At 31.0% G+C, this 16,756-nt stretch overlaps 3 protein-coding genes across 3 annotated transcripts; 1 reads left to right on the forward strand and 2 right to left on the reverse strand.

Annotated features, from left to right (window-relative positions):
* Positions 1 to 620: 620 nt before the first annotated feature.
* RpL39 (ribosomal protein L39) lies at positions 621 to 1,343 on the reverse strand. Its single transcript, XM_074141476.1, has 3 exons — positions 1,186 to 1,343; positions 995 to 1,098; positions 621 to 762 (listed from the first exon to the last, which is right to left on the reverse strand). The coding sequence occupies exons 1-3, from the start codon at positions 1,186 to 1,188 to the stop codon at positions 714 to 716; spliced, it is 156 nt and encodes a 51-aa protein (XP_073997577.1). The 5' UTR covers positions 1,189 to 1,343; the 3' UTR covers positions 621 to 713.
* Positions 1,344 to 1,553: 210 nt separating this feature from the next.
* Positions 1,554 to 5,841, forward strand: Dph5 (diphthine methyl ester synthase). The gene is made up of 4 exons (XM_074141468.1): positions 1,554 to 1,772; positions 1,849 to 2,082; positions 2,347 to 2,467; positions 2,545 to 5,841. Exons 1-4 carry the CDS (start codon positions 1,638 to 1,640, stop codon positions 2,874 to 2,876), a joined length of 822 nt encoding a protein of 273 aa, XP_073997569.1. The 5' UTR covers positions 1,554 to 1,637; the 3' UTR covers positions 2,877 to 5,841.
* Positions 4,021 to 14,874, reverse strand: LOC141460928 (sorting nexin-14-like). The gene is made up of 18 exons (XM_074141422.1): positions 14,598 to 14,874; positions 14,440 to 14,508; positions 14,163 to 14,355; positions 13,943 to 14,074; positions 12,739 to 12,935; positions 12,440 to 12,644; positions 11,650 to 11,764; positions 11,156 to 11,311; positions 10,059 to 10,174; positions 9,853 to 9,947; positions 8,991 to 9,123; positions 8,712 to 8,865; positions 8,466 to 8,614; positions 7,345 to 7,571; positions 5,935 to 6,104; positions 5,677 to 5,841; positions 4,515 to 4,660; positions 4,021 to 4,435 (listed from the first exon to the last, which is right to left on the reverse strand). Exons 1-18 carry the CDS (start codon positions 14,708 to 14,710, stop codon positions 4,367 to 4,369), a joined length of 2,604 nt encoding a protein of 867 aa, XP_073997523.1. The 5' UTR covers positions 14,711 to 14,874; the 3' UTR covers positions 4,021 to 4,366.
* Between the last annotated feature and the right edge of the window lie 1,882 nt (positions 14,875 to 16,756).

The following is a 16,756-nucleotide window of genomic DNA, read 5'->3' on the forward strand; positions in this document are numbered from 1 at the left end:
ACTTCTTCAAAGTACCTAAACCAACGAAGAATTCATTAAAAAAAGTTCTTTCTTCAAATTCAAAATCCGATTCTATTTTTCCAGTCAGTTTTGGCCATGAACTGACATCAATAACACTTGATGATTCTTGATTTTCATTTGTATAGCCAAAAAGTGAGCAATTAAAACAACCAATACCTGGATAAAAACTTATTTATACTTTTAATTACAAACTACCTTATTGTTGTGATGAACTGAGATTGTGAGACTAATTTTTAATATGTATGATCTCATTCCTATTTTACTGTTATTAATCTAAGCTAAACATAGCATTTTGTGATTGAATTTTCCCTGAGTTCATCTACAAAAGAAATGCAGTGCATTTTTTATTACTAAAAATATTAATATTAAGCATTATAAGTTTACACATAAAAGAATGCTACCTAACACTAAAGTCCTGCTAAAGAGAATCTCCCTGCATCATAACCGACGTTTCCACAAAAAGCAGAACTTCTTTTTCTGGTATCTCAACTTCCTGGAGAACACGAATGCTGAATTTACGAACGATCTGATAAACATGTTACAGAAAGTAACCGGCATTCTCATTACAATTCAGATTTGGCAATTTAGGATTCAAAACATTTTGTAATCAAGAAATTACTTTATTGTTATCCAATTGAAATATATAAAATAAACAGAAGCTTGCGTATAAACAACGCATAATGTAAAACACCTTACAACTTCAACTTGGTACGCCTCCAATGACGCCTCTTGGCGTTGTACCTAAAATACATAACTAATTTAAAAACATTCAATATTAAAAGTGACTGGTACAAAAATAAATGGTTAATAAACAGGATTTTATAAAATGAAATTTTAATCTAGCCTCATACATTTTTTTGTATGAAAATTGTCTCGATACAGTCATAAGGAATAAACTAATTCCAAAACTGTATAAAGGTCCTCATGAATTCTTTAAATACCTCTCAAGTGATAGAAAAGAGATTATAATTACCTAATTGTATTTCCAGTTCGCATCCTAATCCATTGCGGTATTGGCCTGTTTTGCTTGAGTTTCTTAGCAAGCTTTTGTTTGATTTTAAAAGTTTTATGAGCTGACTACAGATTAAATAAAAAAAAGAAAGAACATTAAACAATTGTTTGAAAACTAATTTAATACTTATTTCAGACAGGTTTAATACTTACCATCGTGATCAATGCACATGCACATTAACCTCTGACAGTCAACAGGGAACTTGGCTACTCTTACTGCTAACTATATAGTTATTACCAATTACCAGACAACACTTTGATTATATACATTTTTTTTAACTTTAAACGTAAAGATGTTGATTCTAAAAAAAAAATTGTAAAAAAAGAAGAAACGAATCAATTATGGGGATACTTAGAAATTTGTGCAAAATAAATCAATTGAACTTATTAAAGACATAACAATGTTTTCGTTCATAAATCAATATGCAAACAAATATAAATGAAATACACTTAAGTATAAAAATATGTTGTTTAATTTTAAAAAGTTGCTCTTGATACCTTTGTCATAGTGGACTTTCGATTTAATGAGCTTAGATATATTATACGTTATTTTGGAGGTTACTTAAATCTTAATTAGTTCAGGTTAAGCAGACAATAGTGGTTAAATGTTTTATTTGATAGGAATTGGCTTAGGTGATGCGAAAGACATCACCGTCAAGGGTTTAGAAATAGTGAAGCGCTGCAATAAAGTTTATTTGGAAAGTTACACATCTATATTAAGTGTAGGAAAACATAACTTGGTATGTACATAATAAGTTTGTTAATGAGCATGTTATTACTGCTGGTTGTAAAGAATAATAGATAAATTATTCTCAGGAACAATTTTATGGGCGTGAGCTAATATTGGCTGAAAGAGATTTAGTAGAACAGGGTGCTGATGAAATATTACAAAATGCGGACATTGAAGATGTAGCTATGTTGGTCGTTGGAGATCCATTTAGTGCTACCACGCATAGTGACATAATTCTACGGGCGAAACTTAAAGATATACCAACACAGGTTGTACATAATGCTTCAATATTAACTGCTGTTGGCTGTTGTGGATTACAGGTTTGTAAATTTGTATTTATTTCAAGCTCTTATCCTACCATAATCTTCGATAAATATCTTGTATAGACCCTTTGAACTTTGTGTCATCTTTCGCTGTTCTTTACTATCATAATCTTCTGAGGCTACCTTAGAAAGCTCATGATTTATTCACTAAAGTTCCTTACACACCACTCATCCTTTTGCTTATCTCAAGAGTTCAGCCGTTGAGTCTTTAATGTAATATTACGTAAAAGAAGTTTGTTGCCATGAATATTACTTTTTCAGCTATACAACTTTGGAGAAACAGTATCTATACCTTTTTGGTCCGAAACATGGCAACCGGACAGCTTTTATGATAAAATATGTAATAATAAGAAAAGAGGATTACACACATTATGCTTATTAGGTAAATTAATTTAATTTCTGGTTAATGCAATGAATGTAATATTCGTGAAATAATATGTGTATGTACTACTCGTTTAGATATAAAAGTGAAAGAGCCTACCCCAGAGAGTTTAACAAGAAAGAAGAAAGAATACATGCCTCCTCATTTTATGACCGCCGCTCAAGGAGCTAAACAATTGATGGCCATCATTGCCAAAAAAGCCAGACCGGATGTTGTGAAACTGGATGTTAATGAAGATACGCTAGCAGTTGGTGCAGCTCGTATAGGATCTACAGATCAAAAAATCGTATGCTGTAAACTGCATGAAATGGCCAATACAGATTTAGGGCCACCATTACATTCATTGGTAATTGTGGGCGATATCCATCCATTAGAGCAGGAATATCTTTCTCAAGTAACAAATTTATGATTTACCTATCTTTTTTTATGCCTCTCCGGTTTAGCCCACTTGCAATATAATCTGGATCTTCATGTTTAAATACACTGTCTGATCTGAGTCGAACGTATGTTTGAATTACAATCAAACGCACTGGTACAAAGTTTTGTGATGGACGTAATTACTGAAGAGCTGGATTGTACATAAAACTAGATATTAAGAAGATTCGTCAGCCGTTGATGCACATCTTATCTCATGGATTACTTTCTGAAGTTATTAATGAGCTACTGTACAGACTGAAATATAAAATGGTTATGGGAATCATGGTAGATATATATATACATATATTCCGGCCCAATTTCACTGTTAAAAAGCCCTACTTTTGAAAGTGTGTTCTCGAGGGGCAAATTTCCAAGAGCTTTATTGGGAACTTGATTATAGTCTGGATTAGATAATTTGAAGAAGGATGTAATTCTGAGTTCGTGGTGATCTGATGAATTTGAAGCACGAATCCCGATTTGCAGAGGGAAAGTATCTATCTTCTAAAAGTATGTTCTATGTGTCAATCTTCACCCTGGAAAGGTCGCTTCCATTTTCTGACAGTATGTCCCGGTCCTTTAGTATTTCAGATTGAAATCCTTCAATAATTTCTAGTTCCATTAAAGTTTTTCTACTTTAAATGGATTTGTCCGAAATAGTACTGGTCAACATTACAGATGCTCTGTAGTACTTCTTTATGTCTCCACACTCTTTTTTGCTTTTACCATGTCCTGATTCCTAGAGGTCTTCTTAAGATATCATCACGCTTTACTTTGCAGTGCACAGTAATCCAATATACAAAGAATCTGTTTTACTACCCTGAATATGTTTCCGTTTTCAAGGTAGGAAACATACTTTTTGAAACCTCTTCCGTGTTACTGTATGATTTGTTCATTTGATTTGTCTAATTTGTTCGTTTCTCTTACAAGTTTTTTTTCCAAACTAGCAACATGGCACACCAAGTTTTAATTCCTATATTTAAATAGCCTTACAAAGTTTGCTTGCAGCTACCTTATTGCTCTGGAATAGAAATAGGCAGAACTTTTAATGAGATATATCTAGGCCGCTAGCGTTAGGATATGTTTCCGATTTTATTTCTGCTTTTTTATCATAAATGCTTTTAATAAATAAAAAAAAATACTGGAAATATAAATAATTTATATTATAATTAACTTAAAAAAATGAACATTTTCTTTGAATTATTTTACAAAATAAATAAAGAGAAAAGAGGATCATGTTTTTTTTTTGTTTTCTCTTTTTTACAATAAAAAATAACACACGTTTTCTATTTCCTTTACACTCACCCTTCCCCCCAAAGCTTCCATAACTAGATTTACAAAAATGGTAACATTAATTTAACAACAAAAATATATGTATATATATTTTTTTTTTTACATCAGGAATGTTCTTTTTTATACCTTAAAATAATCGATATATTTATATTTATTTATATATTATACATTAATTTATTATATACGTTTGTGTTATTTGGTTTCCATGGTTTTCTCAGGGAATAATTCATCTAATATTATATCGAAGATTTTATAGAACAACTGAAAACAAGTTTAGAATGATAAGTGATAATAATATGAATGTATTTTAAAAATAAAAGTTGTGGCTACCATAATTTACCTGTTTATTAAGAATAGGGTTTTGAACAACAAGAAAAATTGTATGATATAATGGAGAACTCCAACCTTTTAACGAATTAATCTTCTCTGTAAGCGACTGAAGTACTAATTCTGGATTTGATTTATTCTGTTTTTCAAAGATTATCCCTAAAAAAAAAAAAAAAAAAAAAAAAAAAAAAAAAAAATATGGTTGAACTTTTACAATATAGTGGAAATATTGTGAATGCAAATTAACCCATTCGAATTAACGAATATACTCGTGGTTGGCAGGGTGTTACGCATTGCTAGCACGAATATACTCGTGATACTTTCAATATATTATAACGTGCAACTTGTGGAACTTGCAAACCTTTTATGGCCACAAACATAAATATACAAGTGTAAAAACTTGGAAAAAAGGCTACGAATAAATTGTTTTTATAAAAATTTAAGTATTTTAATAATTTAAATTAAACAAATATCAATTTCGTCGTACATTGTAACAAAATATCTAAGCAAAATAATCACATATATTATATGTCTTCATTTTCACATGTCTTTAGGATAGGATCCCTGATAAAGTCCAATACATAATGGAAGTTTATGAGGACTCATCGGACAATGGTATTGAGTCTCCGGTCGAATTATTTAATAACTTGTAATAATAATAATTATTAACCAATTTGTTTATTCTTTATATTATATTATAGTTTATATTATAAAGATTTGTTTAGTATTATTATTCGGAATAATGGTATTATTTGGTATAATAGCATAACAATTTGTGTGATTCATTTGTTTTTTTGCTTAAACGTGCGCAAAGGATATCGAGTCCTGTTGCATTCCCATTGCCAACCACGAGTATACTCGTGTTTGATTTTTATACATGTAAATGATTATTTATGATTTATGACAAAATATGTGTATTTATCTTGAAATAATAAAACTTAGATAAACAATAACACTCAAAATAGAAATGGAAAGCGAATAACTTCGTACAATTTAGGCTTGGCAGCGAATGGGTTTTAAGGAGTGCCAAATGAATGCAAGTTTTTAACAATAATATAGATCTTAGATTAAACGATGTTTGGAGCTAAAGAAAATCTATTTTAAATAATGGTTCCACAATTTACGATCAAATGGAAGCAAGATTTTTTGGTTTTTGTTTTGCTTTTAAGACTTACATTCCAAAAGTTTAGTCAGATGGGCTATCCTCTGCGGTATTAATAAGCTTTTTATCCTTTTTTCAATATAAAAACTACTGAGAGAATCAAAAGGTTTGTTGAGCAAAGTATAAATGGCTATAGCCAATTTTATTACGAAATTTGGCATCTTGAATACTTTTACTCCTGAAAAAAAATAAATTAATTAAATTAACAAAAAAAAAAAGAACATTAAAAGATAAAGACTTAGCAAATGAATTTTTTTTCTAACAAACTTACCCAAAAGTATAAGGCAGTCTGAAGGTCCTTTTAAATTAGGAAGCAAAATTGGGTTATCTACAGGTTTAATTGGAAAATTATGCAAGCTAATTCCAAGATTATCTCTAAAAACTGTATTTGTTATACATCTGATATTTCTTGGTGTCATTTCAATATTTTTCCATTCTGACCTAATTGAAACAATGACGAGTAGAGGATTAGCTTTATATCCAATAAATGGCATACATAATAAGTTCATTTACAGGGGAAAAAAAAGCAATCACCGATCTTAATGAATTCCCCGCTGTAATAGGTAAACATGAAAATTACTAATTTTGGGATAAATAAGTGGGGGATTGCTTGGAGATCCTTAAGAGAATTTTTAGCCAACATATTTTTTCCCATTTTGCAGCAAATCGCGACAAAAGAGCAATAAGCCGCAGAACCGTCTATGCTGGAAGCGTCTGATGGTGTGGTAAGGATCTCCTTTTGGATTGCAGTGGGCTTTCTAGCTTTCTATTTACTAAATCTCACCTAAAGGAAGTGGCTGTAAGGCTAAAAGCGTTCTAAAAAACAACTTATCCTTGCACCCTTGCTTAACAAAGTAATACATCTGTACAGATATAAGCTAGTATCCCCGAATTTTTATATTCTAGGCCGAAATTATGTTATCTAACAACCACTTACGCTGGTACTGAATAAATAATATTGGATAAAAAGAGGTAAGTTGTTCGTACTGTTTCTCTGAGCAGCTTGATGAAGAGTCTAGTCCAAAAACCATGAAGTGAGCCACATTAGCCGTGTTAGCTCGCAACGGATTTCGTCTTTATAGGCACTCTTTAAATTTCTAACTTAAAATTGGCCAAGATTGAAAGCAGTAAGTAGAAAATAGGAAGCCATGAAATACAACCACTAGTACAAATTCAACTCTAGATGCATTCCACCATTATTATTATTATTATTTATTTATTTTTTTTTTTATGATTTAAGGCGCGCGTCAACATCTAAAAACTTGTGTTTCCGGTGTAGAATCTATATAATCGAACTTTTAGATTAGATCGACGAAAAATTGTACAATCATGAAGTTTAATGTAAATCGTTTGTTGAAGTTTTATTGTTATTATTATTATATTATTATGATTTAAGGCGCGCGTCAACATCTAAGGTTATTGGCGCCCGGAGCTTTTTTCAGTGCACTGCCGGCCTCCGGACAGTGTTCTCTCGTTACAGACAACACTGTCCATCACCGGACAGTGAGCTGTAAGAAGCTCCTAGGAAGAGAAAATCTAAGGGTCAGCAGCTGGATTCGAACCCGGGACCTCCGCGTGGGAGTCCAGTATGCTAACCTCTCAGCTAATCCCTTCCCTCCCACCATTATTATTATTATTATTATTTTCAAAATAAAGAAGAAAATGAAAAAAAAATACTTACTTATTTTTATTTTTACTATCAGTAGAAGCGAAAAAAGTAGCGATAAATGGTTCAATATTTTGACCTCTTTCTTTACGCAATGAAATTGGTACAGATTTCCTCAGAAGTCGACCTAAAGCATTATCTTCTATAATAAATTCACCAGAACTAGAAAGGAACCAATGTAATAAATCTGATCCTCTCAAAGATGGATTTGATAACAGTTTTTGTAAATATGATTCGTAAAGCTGAAAAGAAAACAAAAAATTGTTTTAAAGTTAGAATTAGTTTTCTTACTTTGATTTTTTTATCAAAAACTTTTCTTGCATTATCTCTTTATTCCAGAAATTTCGACCCCCGTTAGATTTTTATTCCTAGATATATTTTCTTTAGTGGCAGATTTAAGTTTTGGTTATTCCTATTCTCTCAGTATAATTTTTCTTTTTACTTATTTCAAGGGTGGTTTATATTCTTTTCACTTAAAAACAGTTATTTTCTACGTTTAACTCTATTTTTTCCTGTTAAGTACTGGAGACTTGCACGTGTAAACTGTAGGGTAAAGTGAAATGAATATAAGCTACCTTTAAAGTAGAGAAAAATAAAAAGGTTAGAGAAAACAGGCAAAAATCAAAACTTAAATCTGTCATTTAAACAAATTGAAATCAAACAAGCCAACGGACAAAAATTAAATTATGAGTAAAATAATTAATATAATGACAAACACAAAAACAGAAATGCTTCAATTCAATCTAGCAGAGAAAGATCCACTAATGATGAACATCGTCATGTCGAAACGTCTGGATCATTAAATAAAGAAAAACAAGTTGTTAATAAAAAAAAAAAATAAATAAATAAGACCAAGTGCACGATTCTTAGATTATAACTAAACAATTAATTTATTTAAAACAATGTGTTTTTTTTTTTGCGCATCAACAGCTGAGGTTATTAGCGCCCGGAGCTTTTTCCAGTGCCGGCCTCCGGACAGTGTTCTCTCTTTACAGACAACACTGTCCATCACCGGACAGTGAGCTGTAAGAAGCTCCTAGGAAGAGAAAATCTAAGGGTCAGGTGCTGGATTCGAACCCGGGACCTCCGCATGTTTAGAACAATGTTATTAACAAAATTAAAAGAGGATAACTTACGTGTGCCTCAGTTGGTGGGCTGGGAGCTAACAATCCACAAGGAGGTAATTGTGTGTCTGGAAAATCTCCATGGAATTCCGTAAGTTTACTTTCTAAAGTGTAAAAATCTGCCAAACGCCTATCCACAGTCCATTCAGAAATCACACTTCCTGTATTATTAAAAAAAAAAGGAAACAAAGTATTTAAAATGTGTAATAATATCTATTAAAAAAAAAACTAGATTTTTGAAGAAAATTGAAGAATTACCATCTGCAGGTCTAATTCTTTGTACAAAAATAGTATAAGTAGGTGTCTGTTTGCCAGTTGATGGGTCTAATTTGTTATCAACGTTAAAAATCCTTACTCTCCAGGAACTCAGATCTCTTTCCTCTTCTTCCTCCATTAAAGTCAGATCTTCGGTCTTATTTTATGTCAATTCAACAACAGGAACATAGAAGAAAAATACAATAAGCCATTAGAAATTTGAGATACAGTTAAATAATGAACATAGTTATCAATTAAGTAAGAAAACAAAAAATCGCTTACAAATTCAGTAACATCTGTCGCATCAGAAGCATAAGCATGGCCATCGACAGTTTGTGCTCGAAGTGCGCCCTTTATTTTATGCAATTTATTACTCAATTTTGAGACTGCACCTTCATTTCTTTTAGATTTATACCTGAAAATAATAATAGAAAAAATTATTCTTGTTAATCAAGTGAGACTCAGCCTAGGCATAGTTTCGTTCCTTCTTTTTATTGCCTTGTTGACGGCATTTTGATTTCATTCTTCCCATGTAATAATTATTTTCATTACTAATAAAAACATCCATCCTCCAGCTAATGAAATCGCACCTTTGGTATTTATTTATTAAAAAAGTTATTTCAACCAATATTCAAAGATATTTCAGATTTAACTATGTTCATTATCATACAGGTATTTCAAATAAGAAATTAACTCAAAAAGCCTTCATATTACGAACATGTTCAATGATTTCATTTGCCATATACGCCTAATTATTTTCACTCTGCCCGTTTTTCGAATATTCATCCACCTTCAGTTTTTGGATCATCAGATTTGATGGAGAATTTCGACTTTTTTATTATTTATTTTCTGGAGATAGAAGAAACATGGTCAGCATTACAATAAAAAAAAAAAGAAAAAAGCAAGCTACAACGAATATTACAATATTCCGTTCAATCACTATCAACAACTATTCCAGCATTTTTGATAAGAGTTTTGCAGATCAGTGTCGACTAACATTCTGTGAAGAAGTATCCATGCCTAAACGCAAGACTATACTGGATATTCTCTTTTAATGAAGGGACATCAACTTCATCAGCTTCTTTTCTTTTGATAAACAAAATGAATTTATGATCTAAAATAAGTAAACATAAACATCAATTACCCTGGTTTTACAGGTGATCCAGGTAATGACGGTGTATTGGCACCAGACAAATTAACACTACAAGGAGTTCTAGGACCACACAGCCATGTGTAAAACTAGAACAGGAATAAAAAAAAAAAAAAAAAAAAAGGAATATGTACATAGATCCATAATAAAAGTAATTGATTATACAAAATAATGAATTTATAGTAAAAATTTAAACATACTTCGTCACTAGTATGAAATAATGGACAATAATTTTTATCCAGAAGACTATAAGCATGTTCGTAAGCTTGAAATAAAGGAGGAGATGTTCTTAATTTTGTTACATCTTTGGATAAAACTGTAAATAAAAAGAAAAGTAATTATAAAAATTTATTGATTCTTTTTAAATGATAATTAGGCCACTCGAACAGTAAAAGCGTGTTTAAAAGGTGTGTTTAAGCTTATATATACATATCAACGCTTAAGATCCAAAATCGGTGAAAACGCGTCCAGCGTAAGAGTCAGAATTCAAGCGATTACATGTTTGTCGCTCATAGTCTCCAGTATTATGATTTGCCCAATCTGAAGTCAGTTTCACGAACAATTTGCCCATAATCAGAAACAAATACATTTGTGTTTAAACAAAAATATTTTTTTAAACGTTTTATAATATCTTGGACGTATGGTTAGGTCTACGTTAATGAACCTATTCATCAAAAACAAAATAAAGTGAAGCTAGTGATGGTACTAGAAAGTGAGACTAGCGTAATAAATCTCATACGAACATTATGACACAGCTTCTTATTAAGGCAAAACTTCTCAATGAGGCCTTTTAAGAATCGTTTAAGAAAAATAAAATTCGTTTGATATTGTAAAAAGTAACAAAAAAAAAAAGGTTTTTTAGTTACTTGTTTTAAACAAGTGTTATTAATTACAACACTAAACGAACTTATAAACGATTCAAAAAGTCTTAATATTAGTTCTTAATCGGCGTAACAGAGTTCAGTATGAGATAATAAGCAGTTATAGTATAGTTTCTGAGAATTATTTAAATAAACTTCTCGGACTTTTAAAGTTTAAGAAGAGGAAAACGCAACAGTGATGCCTCTGACATCTTTCAAGATACTGTCTCTCTGATCACCAAAATAAACACGCAGTCTTGATAAAACCGAATCCATTTTTCCATTTAATTCTCGAATAACTTTTTCAAAATCGACCGAGCATAGAGACTAGCACTAATTGACGATCGTGCGAAGTCTCCTAATATGACTCCAACAGTCGCGCGTCCAATGGACGCGAGGCCTTAAACTCAGCAAAAATCATCAATAATATTTATTACCTTTCCTCATTTGTATCACCAGATCTTGTGAAAATCCAATATTGTCTGGTGAATGTGGACTAAAATATACAGAAAAGAGATCCCAAGCATCACGATATAAAAGATCTAATTCTTCGCTGCTTAATTCTGGCGTTAACATCCTTCTATTGAATTCCTCTGTAAGTAAACAATCTAGAATTGTTATCTGGATTAATAATGAAAATCAAAATAAAAATACGTTTCAATTAGAGCAAAAGCTGAAAATAATAATATAGAAACATTGCAACGCAACACTACGATGATATGTAGATCAAATTTCACGAATTAAACTTTGAGCCCTGGGCCTGTTATAGATAAAACTCTTGAAGTCTAAAAAAACAGATTTACAAGGGCAAAAGCTATGTCAGGGAGCTGTATAAGTCAAAAGAGAACTGGCAGAAGTTAATAACCTTAATAGATTTGATACTTCACATACTCTTTAAGTATATCAACCAACTTAAAATAAAAAAACTTACCAACATCTAAACAAAACTGAAGTATATGTACAGCTCCTTGGTCCTTCAGAAATTGCATAAAAGAATAAAGTAAAGATTGGTCCTTTAAGATAGAACATAAATCTGGATGTAATGCCTGGAAAAAACAAATCATAAAAGTCGTACCTGTAATTTACCGTTACCACGAAGGGGACAAATTATGCTTTCAACAAAGCCAATACTATGCAAACACTTCGTAAATCGTGCCCTGTCATTGTCCGAAACGTGGACAATTATAATTATCGAGATTCTCGCATTTCTTTAAAATTATGGTTCCCATTTACGTCCTACATTTCATTTGCTTAATACATATCTGTCTTCCCCTATTTCCTTGTACCTAGACTTCACCAGGTAATTGAGCTTACTCCGGGCTTTAGTCTTTATTAGCCAAAAGATATCCTGTTCATTACCGCGAATTTCGCAACAATAACCACTTAAAATCAAGGCACGTTTATTTTCGGTGAAACTTCTTAGTAACAGTTCAAAAAAATAAAGTAAATAAATAACAAAAATGATGTGCGAGTTCTATGTAAGTTTTGAATTCAAACTCATGCTAAGTAACAAACCTGGTTTGAGGGTGGGATGGGTATATAAAGGAATAGACATGGAATAGGATCTTTTAAAAGAACATAAAATATATGGTTCTGCGGGTATTGATTTTGATTTTTTGACTTTATAAGCCAGGTATCAAGTTATGGGAGATGGGTTTAGTGGGAAAATTAGATAAACAAATCTAATTTTAACAAATAAGCTTTCAATCAAATCAACTCACCCAATTGTTACTGTCTAATCCGGTTTTCTTTTTAACAAAATTTTCAAGAAATTCAACCTCTATGGCAGAAGTTGGAGGAAATTGGGTTGGTTGAGCTCCCAAAAGTACAAGAAATAGATTGTTGATTGTTGTTGAATCGGAAACTGATGTTAAAGGAAGTAGTAACCAACCCGCTAATATTTCTGTTACTATTGTAGAAAAAATACTGAAAATTTTTTAATTAACAAAAAATAAATTAAACTATTTCTCTAAAAACTTATGATTTATTACTAATGCAATTGTAATTTCTTTAAATTTACCTGCATTTTGCGTTTCTTTGTTCTAGTATGTACGGTAATACATCTTTCACTCTAAGTCTGAGATAATCAAGCTCAACTTTTCTATTGTACAGAGCCGGATGGAATGCCACTTTGCTTGGATCTGCCTCCAAGCACATAACAATATGCTGCACTGCAGCAGGAATGATTTTTTTGGTTATAAATGTTCCTAGATTAACCTGTAATAAAGAAAAGTGTAGATGATGTGACTGTAAGTTATGCAATAGACCTAATTATGGTTGCGCGAGAAGAAGTAAACGTAACATAATTAAAAAGTTGAAGTTCATAGAAGAATGTGCGAAACGGGACTTGAAAAAAAATTTAAATAAATCTGAAACTTATTATTATAGGCTACCAAACAAAAGTATAAAGGGATGCTCGTGGGTCAAGTACCTTGGATCCATTTTATAGAATTCGGAACTCTCTCCGCTGATGTCAAGGAGAAAGTAGGAAAGTGAAGAATGCGAATTTTAATATATAATCATAACGTGAAACATTCTGCACAATGCTTAGCGCTAAATCCACTTTTATAGAACCTTTAACTTTTTTCAGAGAAAATAAATATCTCCAGGACAGCATAGAAAAACGAGTAGGAAGTCATCAGTTCTGGTATGACCTTCTAGGACTAAGCCAAGCAAAGATTTGTCTGAGCAATTATAAACGAAAGAGGTAACTGAGCGCGCCTGGAACTGCGTAAAAATCAAAATAAGACTTCACAAGCTGATGCGAGCTTTATCTCACAGGACACATTGGAGGACTCACAAAGTAACTGCCTATAAAAGCTAGAACGTAATGGCACTAACAGATTCTTCAATAGAGGTGGAGGAGAACCCAATTCACTTCCTGATGGGCTATAATACCATCATTCAAGGAAGACTGAGAAGTCTTAGTAATTATCTTATGTCAGAGGAGGGAATACCTTACAGAATATTCAGACATTCTAATTTGGAGAAAGATGTTTGGAGAGGGTCTCATCTGGCACCTGTGGAGGAGGAAGCAATAGTTCTATGTTGATCGCTGCATCATTCCCGTAAAAAAAAAAAAATATTAACTTCCTGCGTTGTATTTAAGATACTCCATCTCAAACAATCCTGGTGCAAATTCAAAACATATAGTTGAGTTCATCACAATAACTCCTCTAAACAGTACAAAAGAGAGTACAAATTTGAGAACTACTGAAAATTACCTGTAATACCCTGGATAAAACCACACTTGCAGCGTATCTTATATTATGTCTAATTTCCATAGGGAAACTGTTATCTAATGATATATTTTTGTACCAACTTTGTACGAACTGATCCAAAGTTCTTTCTAACAACTAAAAAATTAAAAATATAAATTTTTATTATATAGATTCACCACTCGAACAAGACTTGATTTTTAACTTAAAAGTGGAAGTAACATACATTTTCTATAGCTGAATCCACTTCTTCTGGCAATATGAGCCCCGCCCAAGGCTTTTGTTTATGTACAATTTTTTCACGATTACAATTACTATCTCCACATACATTACATTTGGATGGCGCTATATCTGCATTTTTATTAGACTGAAAGCTCTTCGATATAAGTGGTAATAGACTTGGTAGATCAATGTCATAACTGGCAAACAAGGAGTTTACAAGTTGTTAATGAATGCAGTAAAATTTAAGTAAAACAGTTTTCAAATTAAATAATTAAACTTACTTGAGAATTCCATGGAAAGCGAGTATGCCAAGAGAAAACGAAAGCAGGACAGTTAAGCCACTTATTAAACTGAAATATATTTATTTAAATATTACAACTGTTTTAATTTCTACATAATAATATACTGTTAGAGTTTCATTCTTTTAAATTTAACTTACCCAAATGCAATGGAAGTGAAAAGGGTAGTAAGTATTAATACAATAGCTACAAAATGAAGAAAACTATCTTGTAACAAAACGTAAGTTTGTTTGTTTCCATCATCACCTTCCATAATCTTCCAATCCACAGATAAAATTACGTTAAATTTTCTATCAGCTTTGACATATGTGCTGCCTTATTATTTTTGCATTGCCTATAGTACGAAAACCGAACATACTCGACATTTCTATACACCTGTAACCTGACGGGTAACCTTTGCTATGGTTATTTAGTCAGTTTATCAAAACAGAATCATTTTTTTTTAACCAAATATATTAGTGATATCATTTAAAAAAATAAATACTTTTTAACACGACGAATTTTAATGCATTCTTTTTGGTGCAATTTAATTTTCTGATTCGATGAAATATCTTTACCTATAAGTTAAAAGTATAAAGATTAAATAAGTGTTCCTTTTCAAGTAAACAAGTGCTGCTATCTGTGCTTGTGCAAACTAACTACTAATCCACATTTTGGACGTCCATGTCTACCAGCACTGCGCTTAATGAATTAAAAATTCGGTCCAGTATTCAGGTGCCTGCAAAATTCAGCTGCATTTTTGGTAATTTCTTTTGAATACTTTGCAAATGAATTATTTATAACGTATATCTGTTAAAAAGGTCACATTTCATCTTTATTGAAATGTTGAATCTCAAAAAATCTAGAGAAATATTCCAGTGAACTTAACTAGGCCTCATATAAAAGCAATGATGTTCATATTGATCTAATTTATAGCATAAAAGGAATAAACAAAGTTATCTTTGAACAGTTCGCTTTAGAGAACTAAATTAGGGATTTCTTATATAATATTTTATCCTACAACATTTAAAATTTCAATTATCCTTTGATATTTTGGAGGCCCAGTATTGGGTATTGATCTGATTTAAATCTATGAAATAAAATGATGTTATGAAACTGAAAAGAAAAAAGGACAAAGACGTATTTAAACAAAATTAAGTCGTCCAATATTAGGTTATTTGAAGTCTACTTTTCACATTAAATGTAAATTGGAAGACATTTAAATTAATGTTTTTTTATTAATATACCATTAAAAAAAACATAGAATTTCATGAGTCAATAGCTAGACTGAATTAATAGTAGCATCTATTTCTGCCCATTTTAAAAAGATTTACTGAAAATTGGGGTAGAATAAACTGTTTTTATCTTTGAAGTATTTTTAATATTTTAAAGAAAGTGCTGACTCAAATTATTACTATTAATTCCCTAATTATTTTATTAACTGAAAATAAATACAAAATCAAAGTAGCATATTAATTATTTAATAGATGGGCTGAATTTATTCCAAATTTGAATATTATAGAATTATATCAGTTCGTGCTGCAACCTGGTGGCAATCTGTGAAAACTTAACAGCTTCTAAGATGGCAAAATCAATTGTTCTTACAGATTAATTTATATAATCAACTCTCTAGTTATTTATAATTATTGAATAGTGATTTTTAAAATTTTTGTAATAAAATTTGCATAAACATAAAAGTTACTTAATTTACTCAACGCTAAATTTGTTAACAAATACATAAAAATTAATTTCTTATATGCAACATTTTCTATATTGTCAGCACTGGGAAGTATCTTGAAAACTTTAGATTTAAATTTGGAAAACTCGGGTTCCTTTTTCGTGAACATTAAACTTTTATATTGTGTAACCCATGAAATAAAGATGATAATTTATGTTAGGTAAAGAAAGTGTTTTTAACGAATAAGTTAATTGATTAAGGATTTTGCTTTTAGTTTGAGTGAAATGAAATTGAAAGACTGAAATCTTAAATAGAATCCTCGGCGAATTGAAAAAAAGGTAATGCAATTATTTTTAAAAATTAGACCTTAAGATTTATCATAAATTTGATTGTTATCTGAATTAAAAGTAAATTTTGGTTAAATAATCGTTCATCAGCACATTTATTATGCAATAATTTTATATTAAGTTCAATTGATAAGACGACATTTTATTTTAGGATGACAATCATGATGAAATAAAATTGGTAAATGTTCCTTTTGAATGACATTCAAATTCATTAGGTCTCAATAAATCTTAATAAGAACGACTTGATTTAAAAGTATTTGTAAATTGATCAACTTTATTCATCAATATTAGCTTT

Source organism: Rhodnius prolixus, unplaced genomic scaffold (assembly GCF_049639745.1).
Source record: "Rhodnius prolixus isolate KJV_2025 unplaced genomic scaffold, Rpr scaffold_6, whole genome shotgun sequence".
Taxonomy (NCBI): domain Eukaryota; kingdom Metazoa; phylum Arthropoda; class Insecta; order Hemiptera; family Reduviidae; genus Rhodnius; species Rhodnius prolixus.

What these genes read in the sequence shown, in the direction of transcription:
- RpL39 (XM_074141476.1), bottom strand. An exon ending in CGAACTGGAAATACAATTAG is followed by an intron (nt 763 to 994) that starts GTAATTATAATC and finishes TATGTATTTTAG; the next exon opens with GTACAACGCCAAGAGGCGTC.
- LOC141460928 (XM_074141422.1), bottom strand. Translation starts at nt 14,710, where the DNA reads ATGGAAGGTGATGATGGAAACAAACAAACTTACGTTTTGTTACAAGAT. An exon ending in CGACAGATGTTACTGAATTT is followed by an intron (nt 8,866 to 8,990) that starts GTAAGCGATTTT and finishes ACATAAAATAAG; the next exon opens with ACCGAAGATCTGACTTTAAT. An exon ending in GCCCACCAACTGAGGCACAC is followed by an intron (nt 7,572 to 8,465) that starts GTAAGTTATCCT and finishes TTTTCTTTTCAG; the next exon opens with CTTTACGAATCATATTTACA.
- Dph5 (XM_074141468.1), top strand. Translation starts at nt 1,638, where the DNA reads ATGTTTTATTTGATAGGAATTGGCTTAGGTGATGCGAAAGACATCACC. An exon ending in TTGGCTGTTGTGGATTACAG is followed by an intron (nt 2,083 to 2,346) that starts GTTTGTAAATTT and finishes TTACTTTTTCAG; the next exon opens with CTATACAACTTTGGAGAAAC. An exon ending in ACACACATTATGCTTATTAG is followed by an intron (nt 2,468 to 2,544) that starts GTAAATTAATTT and finishes CTACTCGTTTAG; the next exon opens with ATATAAAAGTGAAAGAGCCT.